This window comes from Crassostrea angulata, chromosome 8 (assembly GCF_025612915.1).
Source record: "Crassostrea angulata isolate pt1a10 chromosome 8, ASM2561291v2, whole genome shotgun sequence".
Classification (NCBI taxonomy): Eukaryota; Metazoa; Mollusca; class Bivalvia; order Ostreida; family Ostreidae; genus Magallana; species Magallana angulata.
Window position 1 is genome coordinate 25,152,417 of NC_069118.1, and position 24,461 is coordinate 25,176,877.

Genomic DNA, 24,461 nt, shown 5'->3' on the forward strand with positions numbered 1-24,461 from the left:
TTACAAATTAAGTTGACATTATAATATAAGACTTTCCAGCGATTTAGATACAGACGCTGCTTTATTACACATACCTTCTACCCATGTTCCTAAAATAATTGTCACAACATAACTTTAGTATTTTTTTTAATGTTTTATAAATGACATATTTTCGCTGTACAACATGCAAAATACATTTTGTTTTTACATTTTTTTTCTTTCAAAATATAAACTATGTTTTAGAACTGTTTAGTGTATGTAATAAAGTTGATTCAGTTTTGTATATACTGGTGTTTATATTTGTGTTCCTCTTTAATTTTGTTATGAATGGGTTACCGTATGTGAGTGACGAGTGTCGGGTGAGTGTGCTATTTTTAGATCGAGTATTTAAAGTGACCGGTTTGGGTGTAGTGGTCAGTAGAGGGTCCGGTAACGACATCAGCCGGGTGCCACGTTTTGCAGCTCCTGTTTCAAGATATGGTGAATATCTCAAGTTAGCTTAATACTAAGGAGAAATTGGTAGCCATTGAAATTTTGGATTCTGTTAGGCGGGCACATGTTTTCCTAGCCGGTAAGGTTGTTTTGTTGTTATTTTGTACATTTCGCTGGTAAATTAGTTCTTAGTGTAATTGGTAGTATGTTTGTATGTTTATCGGGACTTTATTAGTCACAGTATGTTTTTTTCAGTGCGTAAGGGTGTTTGATACAATTACCTGAAATACAGACTGGTGTGCTAGACGAAAATTTTCCTATGGAAGGTCGTGGGGACAATTGACGAAGGTCGGGGACGCATTCTATGCTGAGTGGGGCGTGGCTTTCTATCCGGGCAGTGGTCGTAGACTTGAAGCGAGAGACCTGCGAGTCCGGGGCTTTCGGTTAGGATAGCGACAAGAGGGACAGGAAATTTGACGACGGCAGGAGCGTCTCGAGTGCATAGTGACCTTGAGTTCATTTTCAGAGAGGTTTTAAGTGTTAAAAAGCGGCTGTTATTACAGGCTTATTTTCATATACATGCTTTTGAGCTGAAATTTGAAGTAATTGTAAATTCACGGTATTTTGAATTATTGAACTTTAATATTTTTTTGAGTAAATTTTTCAACAAGAGTTTTATTGGTTGAAATAGCTTCTAAACAACATTTTGTAGTTTACTTCCATTTTATATCTGATACAGTGTGATTTAATCTTGAATTTAGTTGATAGTATCAGATATTTGTTCATTTGTTTAATTGAATTATTATTCTTTTTTTTGTTATGTTCGAATGAGAGTGTTGTGAAAGGGAGAGTGAGAATAATGATTTGTTTTGTTTATTAATTTTTTTCTTCAAATTAAACTTATTTATTTTCTTTACAAAATCCTATTGTTCATTCAGCTGACAAAATCAAAAAAGAACTCATTACAGTGTAATTGTTTAGACAATAGTGCCGCTTATATAAAAAAAGTCATTGCTTTAATGAGAATAACAAAAATATCGAATTCAAGTATTAAATACACAAAGCAAATTGTCATCTGTCTTTTCAATAAGTTTTCTTAAATTGGTTAATGATTGAATAAATTATATTCTAACAACATAAAAGTTATAATGTCTATATTTTTGGGATACACAGTTTTATCAAAAGGTACCTCCATATTTTTTATTGTAAGAAACAATACAACATTAAACTTGACCCAAAGAAGACAAACTACAAACGAGAGAGTAGAGAATACAGTTTTTAATTTATTTATACATGAATATTATCTGGTAAACGTTCACTACATACATGTAACCCTATATAGACGAACAGTCATTGATTGTTATGTTAGCTCGCAAGAAACTGGTCACCATTTTGTAAAAAATCATTGACCGGTGTTGTAGAGCAGTTTTTCCCCCAATCGTTGCTTTTTCCCCTAAAACCTGCTGTTTATTAAAGTAATCTTTCCCACCGTGGAAAATAGCCACTTTATTCTAGTTTTCCCCACAGTAAGGTTTAAATAACAAAATGTTGGTTTAGATTTTATAAAAAAAAATCTGGAAACCCAGTAAAGATTACAAATAATGTTTGCATACATTTGTATTTATCTGTACATTATGTTGAGTTTCATCTTTATGGTTTATTCTTCAGGTTTATATTTGTACTCATGGCGCATGAATAGGTAAGTTAATTCTTAGGAAATTGAACGCTGCAGATTTTAAATGCAGACAAGAAGAAAAAACATGCACTCTAAATATGATACATTGACATATATTAAAAAAAGGAACATAAATAGATATTATTACTAAAAGCTCTTCTTTTTATCACTTAGGCGGACATACTTTTTTGCTCTATCGATTGCTAAGACTTGCCTTATTAAACCTGCGATTTTTCTGGAGTGTCATCGTATCTAACAATAAGTTTATAAAACCATTAAGACTTTATTAGTCTTACTAGGAGCGATGATCAAATTTAATCATTGAATAGTAAAAATTCCTCTTATAGATATGACGTCACAATAAGCATCATGATGTCATTTTTAAATTAGAAACATGTCAATTTTTACCTTAACTCTGGTTTAAATTCTAAAAACTCTAGGCGTAAAATGTCACTAGAAACTTTTCTAAATGAATATATAGAGTGTAAGGACAATGTATTTTCAATTTCGTTCTCCTATCTGAAGGTTTAATAGTTACATATTAATAAGAAAGAGAGTTTTAAATGAATGCCCAAAATCAAAATTTTGAATTTTACAATGAAATAGTTTCAACTGGAAGGTGGTAAAACAAAGATCATCTTTGCTGGAATATAACCTTTAAAGGTCACTTAAGATCGTTCATCTCTTTTCATGATATTTTAAAAGAAAATTAAAGCTAAATTAAGGTTAAATTTAAATAAGGTTTTAAGGAAGATCAAGACTGAATGCAAGTCTGGAATAAAAAAGGGGAAAAATCTTGTTTAAATATTTAAAAAGCACCCCTGTCTCATCAACCACGATAAAAGATGTCAATAAACATATTCGAACGTTTTTTGCATATAGAGTCTTCATTTGTTAGATTTTTTTGGACGAGTCTTAGACTGTGTCATAAACGTGTGAGGTTGACGATGCCATCAAAGCGTCATAGCTTGGAGGTGGATGTGACAGATTGTTATCATTTGTCTGTGGATATGCTGCTCCTTGTGGTGGTGGGTATGATGTCATTGGATAAACACCTGGAGAGGAAATACTAGAGGGCGTCGCCATCATATTCTGTTGTGTCTGGGTACCATAGACCACATACGGGTTTGCCGTAGCTGATTTAAAAAAAAAATAAACGAACGATGATTCATGTTATAGTATTCTATTGGTTTTTTTTTTCTTCTTTTTTGCAATGATATTTTATGTTTCATTTTTCAGATACATCATGATGCAGACACATGGAGAAATTTATTGTCAGTGTGTTTTATTTATTGTCAGTTTTGAGCCAGACAAGCTTATACAAAATGTAGAAACGATCACTGTTGAAAGTTTAAGCAATATTTTACATAGTCATTCATAATTTATTTTCAATAAACTGTCAGATTGTTCTTTGACTAATCCGGAGATGTAATTGTTTTGAAAAAAAGTTATCGTATGTTTAATTTATTTTGTAAACTCAGTTCTACATGTAATTACAAACGAGCATTGTATGTGGGAAAATTTCATCCAGTATTAAGAGGAATGAATGAATGTAAAGATAATATTTTGATTTTTTTTCTTTCTTATTAAAAGTTAGATTTGTGGCTAAAAATATCACAATTAGAAGATTAAGGCTGATCAGGTTTTTAATGTATAAAACCATATATCCTCCTCAAGAAAGAATCAGATTATAAATTGTATTGAACAGAAAATGAAAAGAAAATTTTTGATAAGAAAAAAAACCTCATATAGCATTATATAGGATAAACTCTCTCTCTCTCTCTCTCTCTCTCTCTCTCTCTCTCTCTCTCTCTCTATCTGTGTCATTTTATTAACGTCTTTTGGCTCTCATTTAAACACACTTTCTTTAAAAATTTGAAGTGACGCCAGCATTACTTTTTTGAAAATGTTTGGCGCAGCCAATAAGAAACGAAATGTTTTATCACATTTTATATGTAACATTTTTGCGTTCATATGATATTGATGCCTACCCGAAAATCCTTGTGTTGGATTGAGTACTCTCCCTTGAGATGATTTCCGTCTACACACACACCAGCAAACTATAGCAATGCACACAACGATAAGAACGAAGCCGCCAATGACACCTCCAACTATGGCACCAACAACATATTCATGAGACTCGTTGTCTGTGTCAAAAAATAATATATATATATATATATATATATATATATATATATATATATATATATATATATATATATATATATATATATATATCGTGATTAAATGTTGTGATTCATACGACTATTCCGTGATTTAAACGAAATAATTAATCATGTCATTTATGTCCAATGAAACATCAGTAAGAACGTATATAAGTACTGCGCATGCTTGTACTAATCTATATTCGCAGGTCAATAATCTTTTTTTTATAAATGGGAGTGGTCAAAAAGTCACCACAAGCCATTTTGTTTTAAAATTTGTATTAGATTATAAGATATTCCCATAAAAAGTGGCGGCGTTTTTATAACGTGTAGTCAAGCAGATTGGAGTTTAGATAGATAGATAGACATGAACCCAAACATCAACGGAACAGCAACATTATTATCAAATTAATCATCACGACAGGAGCTCTACTAGCTTCTTCAGGCAATGTATTACGGAGAACGGTGAAGAAATTGTTTTGTAACGAGACAACTTTTAATATCCTTTTATATTCTTGAACACACAGACCAATTAAAACCGGTTTTAACTTTTATTTCTTATTCTAAGAAATGGCATATTGGTTCCAAAGAGTAAAAAGCTTTAAAACTATCAAACAGGACAAAAAAAAATGCCTGATATAAAGACAGACAAATCGTTAACTGTAAAACCAGACAGCAAGGGGAAAGAAGAAGTTAATTTGAGCATAAATATTTTGTGTTCTAAACCTAAGACAAATAATCTTTTTTAAATTTCTACCGCTAAATCGTAGTTTCAACCCCGTTTGTTTTATCTTTAATGTACACTATGGCTGATGTTATATTTTTGTGTTATAGAACATAATCAGGGTGCTGAAGTAATAAAAGCAAACAATACTACTTACAATCATATTCCTTTTTCGCTGTGATCTTCAGCTTAAACTTCGCTCCATATGTGTCACCGTCATTTCGGTTCTTGAACTCTATATAGAGAGTTTCATCTTGCGGCCCACAATACTGAGCGATTGTGTTTTCACTGCATCTTATTTTCTAAATTAAAAAAGATATATGGATATTATGATACTCTCTCCTTCTCTCCCTCTTTCGTTCTTTCTTTCTGTCTCTCTTTTTCCTTCTCTCTCTCTCTCTAAAATTCCTGAATATGCCCCGTGACAAAATTATACTATCAATTTTAATTTACGGTACTTGGGATAAAATTGTGGTAAGTTTGTCTATTAAAATATCTGTAATTGGTGCTAAAACAACCAAAGTATTCTAAACGACGTTAGAAATATTACTTGAGTCTGTAATGTATATAAATACATACGTGTTTTGTGACACCAATTATGGAGGTTTTGATGTTTATTTCGATTGCACAGTCATAGTCATTGAAAAAAAGAGGAGTCACACAGACTGAATACTCGTCTAAGATATATCCGCTTCCTCTGAATTTGAAGTAATCACAATAAGAATCAACCGTTTGTCCATTGTACTCAAGGAATACTTTATCATTCTCACCTATATCTTTCGTGAAATATGAGCAGTCATCTCCAAATTCATCTGAAATGATCATTTTTTCATTTCTTATATTCAGTAGTATATTCCCACTATTTAACTTTATAGCGACAAAAGGTCAATCATTGTCATATTAGCTCGTTCTAGAATAATTGACCGGCATATCTCTTCTTTTAATATTGACCCGTTAGAAACATTCTCTAAGGAATTATTTCCTCGAAATCAATTAATTGCCACTACTTCGTCGATGTGTAAACTGTGACAGAAAATTGAAGACCTTTGCGACTTCAAAACAAGGTGACGTCATGCTAGGCATTCGGTCAAGGTAAGCAAACAACGAAAGCGCAATGCGATGGTTTGCTATTTCAAATATTTTTACGGGCGGTGGAATATCACCAGTGACCGTTTGATATCGACGATATGTTGGAATGAGCTTTGCGCAAAATTGAATTGTCAATTCTGTGTTAAAACGTAAAAAAAGGTTTTCTCATTTTTAATCCTATCTCAATTTTTTTTTAAATTTATTATTTTATTCAGATCACAAAACAAATATTGATTGTGTTTTCGGGAAATATTCATTATATTATCCGTATTGGGACTAATATATTGGTTGGTCTGTGGCAATATTTCGTTCTCGGAGGCTTATATAATTTATGATGTCCTCTTCCTCAGTCAATATGTGTATAATATTAATAACTTAGATATGAAACGTCATCATCACTCTCTCTTTTTGTCGCTTTCTTTTTCGAATTACTCAACAAGTGAAAAAATAATGCCAAAAATATTATGAAGAAATGCAATACAATCATATAAAATGATATACGTACAAATAAAATACCAATTATCGGAATGTAAATACATAGTATGTAAATCCATTTTGATATACTTACATGTAGTCTCATATCCGAATACTAAAGCAACGTGTGAGAAAATCAGCAAACAACTGGTAATCAATAAAAATGATAAAACAGGCTTCTTACTGGTTCTGTGGGGAAAATTGCAGCTAAATTACATTATACTGTTATAACAATTTACATGCAAATGGTAATTAACCCAAACTGTAATAAAACATTCAACACACAAATCGATATTCCTCTCTCTACACCGTTCCAAAATGCAGGTCATCCATATATTATCTACGACATTCAAATCGATTTAGCTATTTCTCCGTCAAGGTTACATTGACGCTTAAATTGCTATTCTGAGATCTCTTATAACAAATGCAATGCTTGATCATACTTTTGCTTTTTGCTTTGTTAAATAAATTACCATTAGGAAATATTTATGAGGATAGAGAAAATATTTACAATGATCTATAATAGTAAACACGTTTGTATGTCAGTAGATTTAAACAAAATGTATTCGATCAATACGTGTATTAGCATAAATGAAGGAACATTTGAATTTAAAGATACTTTACAGGACAAATAATCATACATTTAAATGGTAAATGGCTTGACATTAGATCTATAATCAATATAACAAATTTAGATACAGAAATCGTCTTCAAAAAACATACCTTCTAACCATGTTTTGACACACCCGAGTGACGTAGGTCTTTATGCGGTTAAGAGCATCGGCTGGTGGATCAAACGGGACGGGATTGCATTGTTTTCATAGAATAAGAATAAATTTGGAAAGCTTTTGTCATGTCAGCATGTTTTCATTTACCTGACACTCCCGGTAAGCTATGAAAATTAAAATTCAATCAAGTCACACAGGACATGTGTTAAGTCAAACACAATATATATATATATATATATATATATATATATATATATATATATATATATATATATATATATATATATATATATATATATATATATATATATATATATATATATATATATATATATATAATTTTCCAATACAACAAAAATAAATCGGCACAGTTTTAAATAATTTAAAAATAATGAATTTACAGAATAAAATCACAAATTGATCCTATTAACCGGATCCTATTAAACTTTTTCGCCATTCCTGGCTCTTCAGGCGGTAAATAGGATCAATTTGTGATTTTGTTATGGATATTTTTAAATTCAATTATATATATATATATATATATATATATATATATATATATATATATATATATATATATATATTTTGATACGAACATTATATCAATGACTTAAATGTTATCTCCCCCTATATGTGAACAATAGTTTTGTATTACATTAACATTTTACACGAAAATGTATGTATATATGTACTATGTGTTTGCAATTGTAAGTATATATCTTAATTTATATATTCATGTGTTTATTTACGTTTAAAAATACAGTTATAAAGAATGAAGAAAAGATAATCATTATTATATAAGTGTTGTGTTGTGCATGCACTGTGCCTTAATAGTATTCAGGGTTTGATACATAGAGCCGGAGGCGAGTGCACTATGTATCAAACCCTGACTACTATTTAGGCATAGTACATGCACAACACAACACTATTGTTTTTTCAAATTAATCAATTGATTTGATTGTTTATTTAATCAACAAGTTGTTGTACAATAAAAAGTCAACAAAGGTTTATGTTCTTTTCAAGAAATGAGAGACGTTTGACCTTACCGAGAAAACTCGAAATGTTTAGCAGACGAAATCTCATTGAAATTTCTTCTTGTACATTCTTTATCAAGCGTCATTTAAAAAAGCGTTTTTGTGATTCTCATGTAGAATTTCTTTGAAAAATGTTCAATCAATTTGTTCAAAAGTTTATCAAAAACTTTAACTTTAAAATTACCGTCAATAATGAAGTGTTTTTTGAAAGATTAATAACTTTAATTGCTTGATGTCAGTCGTATATATCTACGTTATATATATATAAATACCGTCAAAGACTTTATCGGTTCATATAGCGTATCGGTAACGCGTTGAGCTTCGAGCTGGATGATTTTGCGTCGTGAGTTCCAAACGCTGCTGATTAATTATGGTCTAACAGTTAGTATTAAAAACGACAGTCAGCATGCGACCCAGTGTAAGATTGCTTTGCTGACAGGGTCGTTTTATCGACCATAGAACTTACAAAAAGATGACTTCAAACGGGACTGTTGATAGTCCTGTTTTATCAACTTAGAAACTGTTTAAATGCTCTTGTGTATCGAATTAACTGAGAGACAAAAACACCATATGCAAGTGATCGTGTTTATCATGTCATCGGGTTCACAGGTGTGTGGCTGTCAGTCAAGATATCGGGTCTCAATAGCTCAGTGGTTATAGCGCTGGCACGGTACGCCAGAGGCCCTGGGTTCGAGTCCTGGTTGAGACTTGACTTTTCATCACCTGTGACATTTGGCGCCCAACGTGCAAATCCCACGGTCACTCCCTAGGAACATGTTTCACAACATTTCCTTCACTCGTAGAATTCTACTCGTAAATATATCAATATATCGGATCTCAATAGCTCATTGGTTAGAGCGCTGGCACGGTACGCCAAAGGCTTTGGGTTCGAGTCCCGGTTGAGTCCCGGTTGAGACTTGACTTTTCACCACCTGTGAAATTTCGTGACATAAAGTTTTGTTGTTAGGCTACCATCAATGTCCATTTCCAGTAAAATATCCAAATATGAACAGATGACGCAAACTCAGCGGTATCTTTTATTTCAAGTTCACTGGGAAATATTGAGTCGGCGTAAATATGGAAATAACCATTGTTAGTTGATAATACATCGTCAATGTTGACTTGAAGGCCACAGACAGCGAGCGATTTATTTTTTTCACGTACAAGGTTTTGAATAAATTCTGCTTCAAAAGAATACAAAAATAGGTCTGCTAACAATGGGGCACAATTGGTACCCATGGAAATTCCAACAGATTGTTGGAAGACTTGATTTCCAAATACTACATTGATGTTGTCTTTTAGAAACTCAAGTATCTTTTTAATGTCAACTTCAGAGTACATGTGTGCAATCTGAAAAGTTTTTAACAAAATATTTTTTTTTGATTCCAATGACAAGGTAAGCATTTTTACGACTTCCAAATTTATTTAAGAAACAACTGTCGATGACAAAGCTTAGATTTTAATTTGTTATGGGGAATGGTTGTATAAAGCGTTAAAAAAACGTACGTTTTGATGTTAATGATTTTGGTCAGATTTCGTGACCTCAAAGTTTCTAATTATTCTTTAGAGTTTTTTAGTATCCACATCTGATTCACACCACATCTGGAGTATATTGTTGTACAGTACTCTTGAAGTTTCTCCTTCACTATTGTAAGAATTCTTATCTAGCTTCTGTAAGAATCCAATCTATCTTCAGTGGTATTATCTCGAATCCGAATGTATAGTGTTTAAGAAAAAAACCCTTATTTTTAAACAAAAAATTTGTTATCATTCAAAGTTTTATAGTATTGAGCACTAGTATTTGGAATGTTTATTCAAGATTGAATTCAAATCTTATATTTAAAGTTTGATATGTATTTTTAAATTTTCACAAGTTTTAATGTTAGGTTTTGATGATAAAATGCATGACATCCGATCATTTTTTTTTTAATTACTTTAACCGCACATTTTATATGTATATTTCTTCTGTACAACAAACAAATTGTAATGCATTCTTTTTGCTATTTATTTTAAGGTTTCATTTATCCAAAAAAGTAGAATACGTTCTAAAAATGAAAAGGAGAAACATCATTCATCTATAATACGTATCAGTAGGTAGAAAAAAGAAGAAAAAATACATGAAATACAAAAACATGTAGCTGACAGTATTTGAATTACGTTTATGATTATAACTTATAATTTTAACACATTATTATAATCATCAATCGTTCTACAATTTCCTTGTAAATTCTATAAAAGGCATAAATGGCACGTAAGTATCTTTAAATAAATTGGCAACGATTAAATGTTGTGTAAGGGCAACATATTTTGACGTTGTTGTCCTCTCTTAAGGTTTTATTTCAACTCCACATATTAAAGACAGAGAATACTTTCAAAGAAAATGCAAATTTCAATATTTTGAACCTTATATTGGAATGGTTTCACCTGGACGGTGGTCGAATCGAAATCTTTTTTACTGGAATATAACCTTCAAGGGTCAAAAAAGGTCATTCATTTATAACATTTCCAAAGAAAGAATAAGCTAGATTTAGGTCAAAATTTTCTATTTTCAAATTTTTATGGAAGATCGGGACTGGATGCATGTATGGTACTCATAAAACGTGGATAAAAAACTCGTTCGAATTTGATAGAGAGAGTCCCTGTTTCTTCTAACTATTACAAAAAGTGTCAATAAACATATTCGGGCATTATTTGCGTTCAGTGTCTTCATTAGTTAGCGTTTTGGACGATTCTGAGTTTGTTTCATGAATGTGCGAGGTTGATGACTCCGTAAACGCGTCATAGCTTGGAGGTACAGAGGCCAACTTGTTTTCAATTGTCTGTGGACTTGCTGTTCCTTGGGGTGAAGGTTGTGATCCAATTGGATATACAACTGGAGATAAAACACTGGAAGGCGTTGCCATCATGCTTTGTTGTGTTTGTGCGGCTTGGACAGCATATGGGTTTGACGTAGCTGATTTTGGAAAGAAGAATAAATATATAATTTTTATATTATTTCTAATTTATTGTGCTGTTATACTTTATATTTGTTATTTGTTTTTAGATATACATGTATCGTGATGCAAGCACATGTAGAAAAACATTTCGTTATCATTTCTGGGCCAATCGAACTAATACACAGATAACCTTTGGTCACTATTTACAGTTTCAGCACTCTTTTGCATAGATATTTTTACACATAATGTAAAATGTGAGATTGACTTGATACTTCCTTTTAGATGTTATTTCATGATAAAATAACTTAAAGATGGTTGTATATTGTATGTTACATTTTGTCTCTCATGCTCATAAAGTGTTTGCGTTCGGCCTAACTTGCTCCGTTGTTATCTTTTCTTACACTATTCCATGTACAATTGAGAACATATTTTCCAAAATTATTGATTTTCTAAATTTCCTTTTAAATTACTAATTTAAGTTGATTTATGTAACCGATTTGTTAAAACGACTTGAGTAACCAAAGGTTTTAAGAGACACAAAGCACTTTATCATGTTTCTATTTGTATGTTTGGCTTTCAGCTTCATACACATAAACTGACACATTTCACAAATTGCATTTAAAACTTGTTCACAATGCAAAGTTGTTACCTTAAATGACATTTTTGTACTTACCCGGATATCCCAATGTCGGATTGAGTACTCTCCCTTGAGATGGTTTCCGTCTACACACACACCAGCAGTATATAGCAATGCACACTGTGATGAGGACGAGGCCGCCAATGACACCTCCAATTATGGCACCAATGACATATTTTGAAGAAGTGGATTCCTTGGCTGTGTCAAAAAAAAAACCAATTAAGCTTAAATGTTTGACTTTAAACGACTCAAAACGAAGTTTTCAAACATGGCATCAATGCCCTATGTAAATCAGTCAGAGAGTTTATAATCATTGCATTAAAGATTATTTGCGTTTTTATAACGTGTAATCATTGTGAGATTATACGATGAAATGTCATTAAAGATTAAGTTTACTTAAATATTTGGTTCTAAACCTAAAACAAATATTTTTATCATTTCCACTGCTAAACCATAAGTTCAACACCATTTTCCCCTTAAATTTACACTCTGGTTGATATTATATAAATTGATTTTTAAAAACCCTATCAGGGTACTGAAGTTTTGAAATCAAATAATACTACTAACCAACATATTCTTTCCTCGTTGTGATTTTTAGCTTAAACTTCGCTCCATTCGTATCCCTACCATACCGTTTCTCGAACTCTATGTAGAGATTTTCATTTTTCGGTCCACAATACGGAGCGATTTTGTTTTCAGTGCATGTTATTTTCTAAATCAAAAAGGTATGTATGCGTATAATTATAAAAAAAAAATGCTCTCTCTCCCTCTCTCTCTCTCTCTCTCTCTCTCTCTCTCTCTCTATCTATCTTTTTATATAATTATATAAATCATTATTTTGCTTCATAGCAAAGCAATAGTATCTTAATGTACAGTGCTTGAGATGTTTTTCTATACATTTTTCTAACTTTGGCTACAAATATCATCTTTAAATCATTCATTGACAGCAAAAGTTTCTTTTGATCTTTTTAATCAATTTTCTATAAAAGTTTTTGTATGCTTAAGCAATGGTTTTGCTAAGAATATGTATAATAATAAATATTTATATTGCAGTAGGTTTTCCGGTATCTTAAGCCATATTCTATCAGAACAAATGGTGTACAAAACACACTTGAAATTAAGAGGAACTGCGCTTTTTTTCGCCCAATATGAAAATTCGCACCAGACGTCCATGCGAGTATGACTGTATAATGACTTTCATATGGCTATAAATGAGTCATTTTTTGCAAATCAAAAATAAAGCGGTGTACGTTATGTTCAATATAATTTCTAAAGTTTGTTTGGTTTACAAATATTGCATAATATGTTGGTTCACTAAACCTAATCATTTTGGGAAGAAATTGAATGGTTCCCTTTTCGAAACATGATCATTATGCATTTGGTTTTTATTAATTAACTTCAAATATTTCTAACATTGACAGCAGACCGAATCTGCTGGTTTAAATAGGCAAAGTCTACAACTTTTTTAGATGATTGGTTTGTATGGAAAATTATTTGATCCATTACATGTAAAAGCCAAAAAGAAAATCGGAGCAAACAGCCTTAAATAAACTTTACTTAAACAATAAATACCTACGTGTTTAGTGCTTTCAAAAAGGGATGTTTTGATATTTAATTTGACAGCACATTCACTGTCATTGAAATAAAGAGGAGTCACACAGACGGAGTACTCGTTAAAAAATCCATATCCTGGTCCTCCGAATCTGAAGTAATCGCAAGAGAGGTCAACCGTCTTTCCATTGTACTCAACGTACATTTCCTCATCATAATCCACGTCTTTAGTAATGAATAAGCAGTCTTCTCCAAATTCATCTGAATTGTATATCTTAATAATTTATATATGAACCTTTTTTTTTTTTTTTACTAATTTTGGCTCTTTCTTACGTACTCTTACTATTCAACAAATTAAAAAAAATGCATAATTTTTATATAATATACAAAATGGAAAATGCAATGTAAAATGCAAATTCAAAATAGTTTATGTATATATAGACTGCAATTTATCGGTCAAAAAAGAATACTATGTAAAACCATTTTTCATATACTTACATGTGGTCTCATCTCCAAACACAAAACCTACGTGGGAGAAAATCAGAAAACAGCTGGTTATCAATAAGAATGACGGAACAGTCTTCTTCCTGGTCCTGTTTGACAATATAAAAGCTGAATTATATAACATCGTTATATCTGTATACATTTACATCGTAATTAAACCAAACTGTTTGTACAACTTTCAGTGCAAAATAAATAGCTGTAGTAGTTACCCATATCATATTGTTTGTTTTGTGAAGATACCCGGTGCGCGTGGTCATCATGGCAAGGGGGAGGGGGATTATATAAGGTCAATTATCAAATTTTCGAGCAATTCTATCTAGAATTATTTGTATGTATTTTTTACATTTTTAAATTTGCTTGCCAGCCAGTGATATATAGTTAGACACAAAATAATACAACCATAAAATATGTGAAATTATACCAAAAACACTTAGAAACTTTACATTTGCAACTACATAGTAATCCTTATTTGCATCAGAGTTTACGATTATTAATCATATCAAATCATTATAGATATGTGGAATCAAGGGCACTTGCCATTTAACAATGCGATGGCAATGTATTTACATTATGCTTCGTGAATTTCTAAAATGACTTTTTATGAGATTTATTCGACGACCTAAGTTTAGTTTTGGCATATTTGATCCAAGAGAATCTCTTAATGTGGAAACTTTGTCGATATTGTTTTTAAAGGAGATAGTGGGCCGAATGAAGAACCCACACCTTAACAAAACAAAATCCGCTAGCATGGTATATCTCTGTTTACACCGATCCAGAATTTAGGTCATCCATGTGTTATATACGCAATTTCTCGGTCAATGTTAGCATCGACGTTTAAGTTGGTATTTTATGTTCTCTAAAAAATATAATAAATTCATTAGGTTTTTTATTGCCTTGTCTTAGTGTGAAATAGAATTAACATTTGGGAAAGCATTTACTATCAAAGGGAACATATTTACAATATTTTGTAGTACACACGTTTGTATGTTATGGAATAAAAAAAAAATATAGTTGTATGCGATCAATACAAACATTTACGAAGACTCATTTGAATTTAAAGATATAAATAATAGTTTACAGTTTTACGTTAGATCTTAAGTCAATTTAATAAAATTTTGATACAGACATCGGCTTCAGAATACATACCTTCGGCCCATGTTTTTAAATAGTCCTGTTGTGTTTTACGTAAACAATTTACGACCAAAAATATCGGCGGGTGGATCCAAAGGGATAGTATTAGTAATTTTTGTATGATAAGCCTTATGTTATTTATGTGTAGCTTTAGTCAGGTCGCCTTTTATTAACAAGCATTCATTAGTTTAAATAAAGTCAAACATAAAAATTAAAAATTAAGTTAAAATCATTCAATAGATATTATTAGTTTGTTTGTTCATGACCTCATGATGAATTGAGTAGAAAACGAACTATCTAGCATGTTCATCAATGAAAAAAGATAAAGAAAACATTCTATTTGTTGTTTGATTTATTTCAACAGTTATATTTTATTAAAAAAAAGAAGAAAAAAAGAAAGAAAAGAAAATGTGTTCAAATCATAATTTGAATTTTGTGTTAAAAGACACACAACAATCAAAACCATTTTGTTAGCAAGAATAAGAGAAAAAGACTTCAATCTGAATATTTAGTGACGGAAATAGTTTCAAATGAAAGCCATATATTATAAATTATAATGTCAAATTTAAGTGAGTTGATTTGTTTAGTACTTGATATCTTTTAAGAAACGTTACATAAGAAAGTCATTCATAGCTGTATCAGATCCTTAAAGGGGGGGGGGGATTGCAAAACCCCGATCTATTATTCTATATCCGGAATAAATGTTTGAGAAAGATAATGTAACTAACATTACATGTCACTAAAGTTAAAAACAACATTAAATCTATCTCATTAAATTGTGATTTGAAGGGTACATAATACATGATATCGAAATTCTACTATTGTCATGAAGGTTAAGGTACTGTAGACGTATTTTTTTCCACGGGGTCACAATTCTGCGGAATCACAATATCAATTTAATCCGCGGGTAAAAATTTACGCGGATTCTCTGAACGAAAAAAAAAATCATTTGAATAATTATTATTAAATATAGTTCTGAGCGATTTTCATTACCTAGAAATTGTAAGAACTGTTCACAGTGAGCAGTAATTATCGGTTGTGCACTGGTCGGTAGTCATTAGCTAGCCGTCAAGATGTTACGACGCTGGCTAAAATCGTCTAAAACACCATTTAATCTTTATTAACTGTCAATTTATGGGTTTACATCTCGTTTAAATTATGAGTTGATCAGTTTTATCAATTAAAAATCAGAGTACAAAGGGATCTAAAAATTGCAGTAAAAACACGGGTCTTAGCGTGTAGTTAATTGGGTCATTGAAAGACAGACCCGCTCGGGGCTATTTGTCGTCTGATTTAAATGCACTTTAAGTACACTGGGAAAAAATTCCGCGGAAAATTTGTGCCCGCGTTCATAGCGTAAATTAATACCACGCGGACAAAAGTACGTCTACAGTAGTTCAAAAGTAAATACAAGTATACAAAAAATAAAAAAAAGTAATCCAGAATAAGTTATAGTACAGTAGATTTTATCCATTTCTCCACCAATCGGCCGCTATTCCTAGCTGTAACAAGGTCGTTCATGTTTTTTTAGATGTCTTAAATTTTATAAGTGATCGGAAGTCCAAATGCAAAATACATGCAGAACAAAATTTACACTTTTAAAAATCCGCATAAGAAGATCACATTTTAACCAATTGTTACTTAAACATTTACAGTTACTTTTGCGATGTATATATCATTACTCTCAATTCAGACATCGATCATTTCAAACAGCATGATTTGCGTAAGACGCCATCATTTGTTAACACTGCTGAATTCAGAATTTCCTGATATTCCCGAACTATACAGAGCTACTGTATCCCACTGAACCCACTGTACAGAGACATAGTACGCCACTGTTCTTCACTTGACAGCACTTTACCTACCCTCTGACCAGCACCGTACCCCACAGTACGGATAATGACCAGCACTGTACCCCATTGCATGCCACTGTATGGGTACTGACCAGCACTGTACTCCACTGTGTGCCACTGTACGGGTACTGACCAGCACTGTACTCCACTGTATGCCACTGTACGGGAATTGACCAGCACTGTACTCCACTGTATGCCACTGTATGGGTACTGACCAGCACTGTACTCCACTGTGTGCCACTGTATGGGTACTGACCAGCACTGTTCCCCGCTGTACGCCACTGTATGGGTACTGATCAGCACTGTACTCCACTGTGTGCCACTGTGTGGGTACTGACCAGCACTGTACTCCACTGTGTGCCAGTGTATGGGTACTGACCAGCACTGTACTCCACTGTGTGCCACTGTATGGGTACTGACCAGCACTGTACTCCACTGTGTGCCACTGTATGGGTACTTACCAGCACTATACTCCACTGTGTGCCACTGAACGGATACTGACCAGCACTGTACTGCACTGTGTGCCACTGTATGGGTACTGACCAGCAATGTTCCCCACTGTATGCCAGTGTATGGGTACTGACCAGCACTGTACTCCACTGTGTGCCACTGTATGGGTACTGACCAGCACTGTACTCCACTGTGTGCCACTGTATGGGTACTTACCAGCACTATACTCCACTGTGTGCCACTGAACGGATACTGACCAGCACTGTACTGCACTGTGTGCCACTGTACGGGTACTGACCAGCACTGTACTCCACTGTGTGCCACTGTATGGGTACTGACCAGCACTGTACCCCACTGTATGCCACTGTATGGGTACTGATCAGCACTGTTCTCCACTGTATGCCACTTTACGGGTACTGACCAGCACTGTACTCCACTGTATGACACTGTACGGGAATTGATCAGCACTGTACTCCACTGCGTGCCACTTTATGGGTACTGACCAGCACTGTACTCCACTGTGTGCCACTGTACGGGTACTGACCAGCACTGTACTCCACTGTATGCCACTGTACGGGAATTGACCAGCACTGTACTCCATTGTATCCCACTGTATGGGTACTGACCAGCACTGTACTCCACTGTGTGCCACTGTATGGGTACTGATCAGCACTGTTCCCCACTGTAAGCCACTGTATGGGTACTGACCAGCACTGTACTCCACTGTGTGCCACTGTGTGGGTACTGACCAGCACTGTACTCCACTGTGTGCCACTGTATGGGTACTTACAAGCACTGTACTCCACTGTGTGCCACTGTATGGGTACTGACCAGCAATGTACCCCACTGTATGCCACTGTATGGGTACTGACCAGCACTGTACTCCACTGTGTGCCACTGTATGGGTACTGACCAGCACTGTACTCCACTGTGTGCCACTGTATGGGTACTTACCAGCACTGTACTCCACTGTGTGCCACTGTACGGGTACTGACCAGCACTGTATTCCACTGTGTGCCACTGTATGGGTACTTACCAGCACTGTACTCCACTGTGTGCCACTGTATGGGTACTGACCAGCACTGTACTCCACTGTGTGCCACTGCATGGGTACTGACCAGCACTGTACTCCACTGTGTGCCACTGTATGGGTACTGACCAGCACTGTACTCCACTGTGTGCCACTGTATGGGTACTGACCAGCACTGTACTCCACTGTGTGCCACTGTATGGGTACTGACCAGCACTGTATACCACTGTGTGCCACTGAATGGGTACTTACCAGCACTGTACTCCACTGTGTGCCACTGAACGGGTACTGACCAGCACTGTACTCCACTGTGTGCCACTGTACGGGTACTGACCATCACTGTACTCCACTGTATGCCACTTTATGGGTACTGACCAGCACTGTACTCCACTGTGTGCCACTGTACGGGTACTGACCAGCACTGTACTCCACTGTATGCCACTGTACGGGAATTGACCAGCACTGTACTCCATTGTATCCCACTGTACGGGTACTGACCAGCACTGTACTCCACTGTGTGCCACTGAACGGGTACTGACCAGCACTGTACTCCACTGTGTGCCACTGTACGGGTACTGACCAGCACTGTACTCCACTGTATGCCACTTTATGGGTACTGACCAGCACTGTACTCCACTGTGTGCCACTGTACGGGTACTGACCAGCACTGTACTCCACTGTATGCTACTGTACGGGAATTGACCAGCACTGTACTCCATTGTATCCCACTGTATGGGTACTGACCAGCACTGTACTCCACTGTGTGCCACTGTATGGGTACTGACCAGCACTGTTCCCCACTGTAAGCCACTGTATGGGTACTGACCAGCACTGTACTCCACTGTGTACCACTGTATGGGTACTTACAAGCACTGTACTCCATTGTATCCCACTGTATGGGTACTGACCAGCACTGTACTCCACTGTGTGCCACTGTATGGGTACTGACCAGCACTGTTCCCCACTGTAAGCCACTGTATGGGTACTGACCAGCACTGTACTCCACTGTGTACCACTGTATGGGTACTTACCAGCACTGTACTCCACTGTGTGCCACTGTATGGGTACTGACCAGCAATGTACCCCACTGTATGCCACTGCATGGGTACTGACCAGCACTGTACTCCACTGTGTGCCACTGTATGGGTACTGACCAGCACTGTACTCCACTGTCTGCAACTTTACGGGTACTGACCAGCACTGTACTCCACTGTATGCCACTGTATGGGTACTGACCAGCACTGTACCCCACTGTATGCCACTGTACGGGCACTGGCCAGCACTGTACTCCACTGTGTGCCACTGTATGGGTACTGACCAGCACTGTACCCCACTGTATGCCACTTTATGGGTACTGACCAGCACTGTACTCCACTGTGTGCCACTGTATGGGTACTGACCAGCACTGTACCCCACTGTGTGCCACTTTATGGGTACTGACCAGCACTGTACTCCACTGTGTGCCACTTTATGGGTACTGACCAGCACTGTACCCCACTGTATGCCACTTTACGGGTACTGACCAGCACTGTACTCCACTGTATGCCACTGTACGGGAATTGACCAGCACTGTACTCCACTGTATGCCACTTTACGGGCACTGGCCAGCACTGTACTCCACTGTATTCCACTTTACGGGTACTGACCAGCACTGTACTCCACTGTGTGCAACTGTATGGGTACTTACCAGCACTGTACCCCACTGTATGCCACTTTATGGGTACTGACCAGCACTGTACTCCAATGTGTGCCACTGTATGGGTACTGACCAGCACTGTACTCCACTGTGTGCCACTGTACGGGTACTGACCAGCACTGTACTCCACTGTATGCTACTTTATGGGTACTGACCAGCACTGTTCTCCACTGTGTGCCACTGTACGGGTACTGACCAGCACTGTACTCCACTGTATGCCACTGTACGGGAATTGACCAGCACTGTACTCCATTGTATCCCACTGTATGGGTACTGACCAGCACTGTACTCCACTGTGTGCCACTGTATGGGTACTGACCAGCACTGTTCCCCACTGTAAGCCACTGTATGGGTACTGACCAGCACTGTACTCCACTGTGTACCACTGTATGGGTACTAACAAGCACTGTACTCCATTGTATCCCACTGTATGGGTACTGACCAGCACTGTACTCCACTGTGTGCCACTGTATGGGTACTGACCAGCACTGTTCCCCACTGTAAGCCACTGTATGGGTACTGACCAGCACTGTACTCCACTGTGTACCACTGTATGGGTACTTACCAGCACTGTACTCCACTGTGTGCCACTTTATGGGTACTGACCAGCAATGTACCCCACTGTATGCCACTGCATGGGTACTGACCAGCACTGTACTCCACTGTGTGCCACTGTATGGGTACTGACCAGCACTGTACTCCACTGTCTGCAACTTTACGGGTACTGACCAGCACTGTACTCCACTGTATGCCACTGTATGGGTACTGACCAGCACTGTACCCCACTGTATGCCACTGTACGGGTACTGGCCAGCACTGTACTCCACTGTGTGCCACTGTATGGGTACTGACCAGCACTGTACCCCACTGTATGCCACTTTATGGGTACTGACCAGCACTGTACTCCACTGTGTGCCACTGTATGGGTACTGACCAGCACTGTACCCCACTGTATGCCACTTTATGGGTACTGACCAGCACTGTACTCCACTGTGTGCCACTTTATGGGTACTGACCAGCACTGTACCCCACTGTATGCCACTTTACGGGTACTGACCAGCACTGTACTCCACTGTATGCCACTGTACGGGAATTGACCAGCACTGTACTCCACTGTATGCCACTTTACGGGCACTGGCCAGCACTGTACTCCACTGTATTCCACTTTACGGGTACTGACCAGCACTGTACTCCACTGTATGACACTGTACGGGCAGTGACCAGCACTGTTCCCTACTGCACAACACTGTACATGATACACTGTACCGTACTGTATGGTACTGCCCCAATTGCACTTTTTCGTTACGATGTTTAAAAACTGAACTTATAATTTTTTTCGTTTGAAAATGCATACAACATGTATTTGAGATTTACTTGCATGAATTTGATTGATTTTTTTCTTATTGCTTAAAAAAAAGAGATCTCTTTCTATAAAATTATCATTACATGCGCGCTGCTTGGATTCAGAAAAAAAAATTTCAGGGGAGGGGATCTGAAGTTTACATGTATCCATGTTTTCTGAGGGTGTGGGGAGTTGGGTATGTGGACCTATTTTTTTTATATTTGTAGTTTGAAATCATAGGAAATTTAAATTCTCCCTACCCCTTTGTATAACGTCTTAGAGTGGAACTAGCATATATGTTTAAGTGAAGATATTTAGATATATACATATTGTAGAATGAAATCAGCATAATTTTTTTTAATACAAATACATATTTGGTTGGAGTTTTGATTCAACAATAAAAAATATTTTTATTATATTGATTATTAGAAATAAAGAATAAAGCTAACCAGTTATGATATCAAACTGGGTTTTTTTTCAAAAATTTACTTCACGGGGAGATTAGTCAAGCAGTATAATTCTGTGTATTGTATACATACTTTTAGTAGATCAAAAGATGTGAATATCGAAATGATCAACCAGGTAAATTGTCAGTCTGAAATCTTGTTAAGATATCATACAATGTCTCAAAAGATGGTATTTTCGATATTTAGAATATTTAATGAACATGAAATGTATACATTATTAACAATTATAAATAAACAGAACAATTTTATATTCATCATTTTATACTCTGTCCCAAATTTTTGCTTCCACCACTTTGGTATGAGTAATTTTATTAAAAATCATCAAAAAGCGAAGGAAGCAATAAATTGGGACGGACTATAAATATTTTTTGTATTTTTATTAAATTATCAAAATCATGGCGGATATCGAATATTTTACAAATTCATCATCCCATCTCCCCCTATCTCTTACCAATCGTTGAAATCAATAGGGGTATGTTTATATAAAAATATTAAAGAGCATGTTGTTAATTAAATTAACTTTTTATCTTTCTGTTTTTATTGTATATAGAAATTTCCTCTTCCTCGGCTTATTGTCATTTGTTTCAGTAGGTTAAAAGTAAAAGAAAATGTGCCAAATGAAAAGTAATTATTAGAATTTTGCCAAGCTGTCATCACGCCGCTTTATAAAATGCATGTTATTTTCAAAATTAAAAAGTGAATACAATAATGAATCAAAGTACTGAGGTACTGAGGGGAGTTGATTTTATCGATTATCATTTATTTTAAAATCAACTTATCTTGCATGGCAATTCGTTTCTAGTCTGTATTTGAATTACGCACTTTTTATGATATGAATTTTTAGACTTTTCCGACAAGAATTTCGAGGAACCCCATATGAATCATGTTGTGTAATATTTAAAGATACATTTCAAGCCATGTATTAGTAATCGAAACAATTCTAAAAATTGTATGGATCCAGGCACTATTGATATCGAACTGTAGTCTCGTTCAACCAGACGCTCGGCTGTCTCCGTAAATCTCCGACAAGCAAGAGAGTCTCTCTGCTTGTCGGAGATTTACGGAGACAGCCGAGCGTCTGGTTGAACGAGACTTTATTACTCTCTATCGTAGGAACACATGAGACTACAAAAATATCTAAATTGTTCGTATTAAATTAAATCTGACTATTTTCAAAGTGTTTATAGATAAGCTTCCTTGAAAAACAATGCTTTAGCATACGTTACATCGAATTTTTCAATTACTTTCAAGAACTAAGTCTTGTCAGCAGCGATGATTTGACATTTGTGCTTAGGTCCAAACACTGTTTCACTTTCGGTTTGCCAGAATAATTGCATAGGAGAGTTGATTAAAATCAACTCCCAAAAATGTTCTCGTATCAAACTAGATAAATTAAAACTCTCTCTCTCTCTCTCTCTCTCTCTCTCTCTCTCTCTCTCTCTCTCTCTCTCTCTTCACAATAGGGTCAACTTACAATATCACAACGGTCAGTTTCAAAAAAGACTGAATTGTAAACTTTTTTGACGAATACAAAATACACCAACTCAGTGTAGTAAAACTGATATGATACTCTCTCCCTCCCTCTTTCTCTTTTTCCAACCCCTCTCTCTCCCCCACTCTCTCTCTCTCTCTATCTCTCTTGAGACCATTAGTTTAATCAAATTTGACCTTTGTTTCGGCATCAAGGTCAGGTCAAGGTCTCTTCCTTCTTTCTCAACGTAAAGGATAATAAAAATTAATGTAGTTATCTGCAGTTATGTAGACATCTCTTTAGATATGAAATTTCTATTCTTAAATGAAATGATAGAATTTCGGAATGTCTATCAGTTAGACTACTAAATTGGAATTAATATTAAACTAATATTGATATTGCTTAGCACACAATTCATCTAATTTTCGTAAATGTTGATGATATTTTAATTTTTTTTATGCATCCAATATTAAAATATTTCGGAATTTTTACATATTATAAAGACATTGCATTCAGATATAAATTGACTGAAAATCTAATATATCGACCATCGACCAAGAAGAAAATCCGATTTAAGTGAGTTTTTTTCACAAAAATATATTTATAGAATGAACGCTTCAAAAGTTTATAAAAATGTAAATTGATAGGTAAATCATATTTTAAAAACATATTCTGAAATCCAGGTATACCTTATCAATAGTTCACATTAGTTTAAAAAATTGGACAAGAATGTTATTGTTTTTAAAAAGCTAAATAGACTCATAATTCTACAGTAATTCTGAATTGCAAAAAGGTGATATTTTCCTTCGCCAATTTTCCACCAGAAATATATTCCTTGTTATATTCTTAACTTTGATTACTTTTTCTATGCCAAGTTGTTTGATTGTAAAAAAAAGAAGGAAAAATATGATATTGTATTTCCCTTTATCTTGATTTAATAGTCAATTAATCAAGATTACTTTGCCAAGTCAAAAACCAGAAAAGACTCCTTTCCTTTAACCGCACATTTTTTATATCCCTTCCGAACAACAAGAAAATTGTAATCCATCTTCTCTGTTATTTATTTCAAGTATATTCTAAAAAGTAAAGTACG

General features: G+C 35.1%; 2 protein-coding genes across 3 annotated transcripts; both read right to left on the minus strand.

The window, feature by feature from the left end:
- Window positions 1–1,383: 1,383 nt before the first annotated feature.
- Window positions 1,384–7,387, minus strand: LOC128158662 (uncharacterized). Its single transcript, XM_052821601.1, has 6 exons — window positions 7,262–7,387; window positions 6,633–6,727; window positions 5,555–5,787; window positions 5,133–5,277; window positions 4,078–4,233; window positions 1,384–3,222 (listed from the first exon to the last, which is right to left on the minus strand). Exons 1-6 carry the CDS (start codon window positions 7,270–7,272, stop codon window positions 3,002–3,004), a joined length of 861 nt encoding a protein of 286 aa, XP_052677561.1. The 5' UTR covers window positions 7,273–7,387; the 3' UTR covers window positions 1,384–3,001.
- Window positions 7,388–10,291: 2,904 nt separating this feature from the next.
- On the minus strand, window positions 10,292–15,145 carry LOC128158657 (uncharacterized). 2 transcript variants are annotated; one of them, XM_052821596.1, is made up of 6 exons: window positions 15,075–15,145; window positions 13,923–14,017; window positions 13,450–13,685; window positions 12,441–12,585; window positions 11,910–12,071; window positions 10,292–11,253 (listed from the first exon to the last, which is right to left on the minus strand). In XM_052821596.1, exons 1-6 carry the CDS (start codon window positions 15,083–15,085, stop codon window positions 10,988–10,990), a joined length of 915 nt encoding a protein of 304 aa, XP_052677556.1. In that variant the 5' UTR covers window positions 15,086–15,145; the 3' UTR covers window positions 10,292–10,987. The 2 variants fall into 2 exon arrangements, with proteins under 2 accessions (XP_052677556.1, XP_052677555.1); XM_052821595.1 differs by lacking the exon at window positions 15,075–15,145 and adding an exon at window positions 14,652–14,989.
- Window positions 15,146–24,461: the final 9,316 nt, after the last annotated feature.

What these genes read in the sequence shown, in the direction of transcription:
- LOC128158662 (XM_052821601.1), bottom strand. An exon ending in TAATTGGTGTCACAAAACAC is followed by an intron (nt 5,278 to 5,554) that starts GTATGTATTTAT and finishes TTTTTAATTTAG; the next exon opens with AAAATAAGATGCAGTGAAAA. An exon ending in AGCGAAAAAGGAATATGATT is followed by an intron (nt 4,234 to 5,132) that starts GTAAGTAGTATT and finishes TTTTTGACACAG; the next exon opens with ACAACGAGTCTCATGAATAT.
- LOC128158657 (XM_052821595.1), bottom strand. Translation starts at nt 14,677, where the DNA reads ATGCTAGCGGATTTTGTTTTGTTAAG. An exon ending in TTTTTGAAAGCACTAAACAC is followed by an intron (nt 12,586 to 13,449) that starts GTAGGTATTTAT and finishes TTTTTGATTTAG; the next exon opens with AAAATAACATGCACTGAAAA. An exon ending in AACGAGGAAAGAATATGTTG is followed by an intron (nt 12,072 to 12,440) that starts GTTAGTAGTATT and finishes TTTTTGACACAG; the next exon opens with CCAAGGAATCCACTTCTTCA.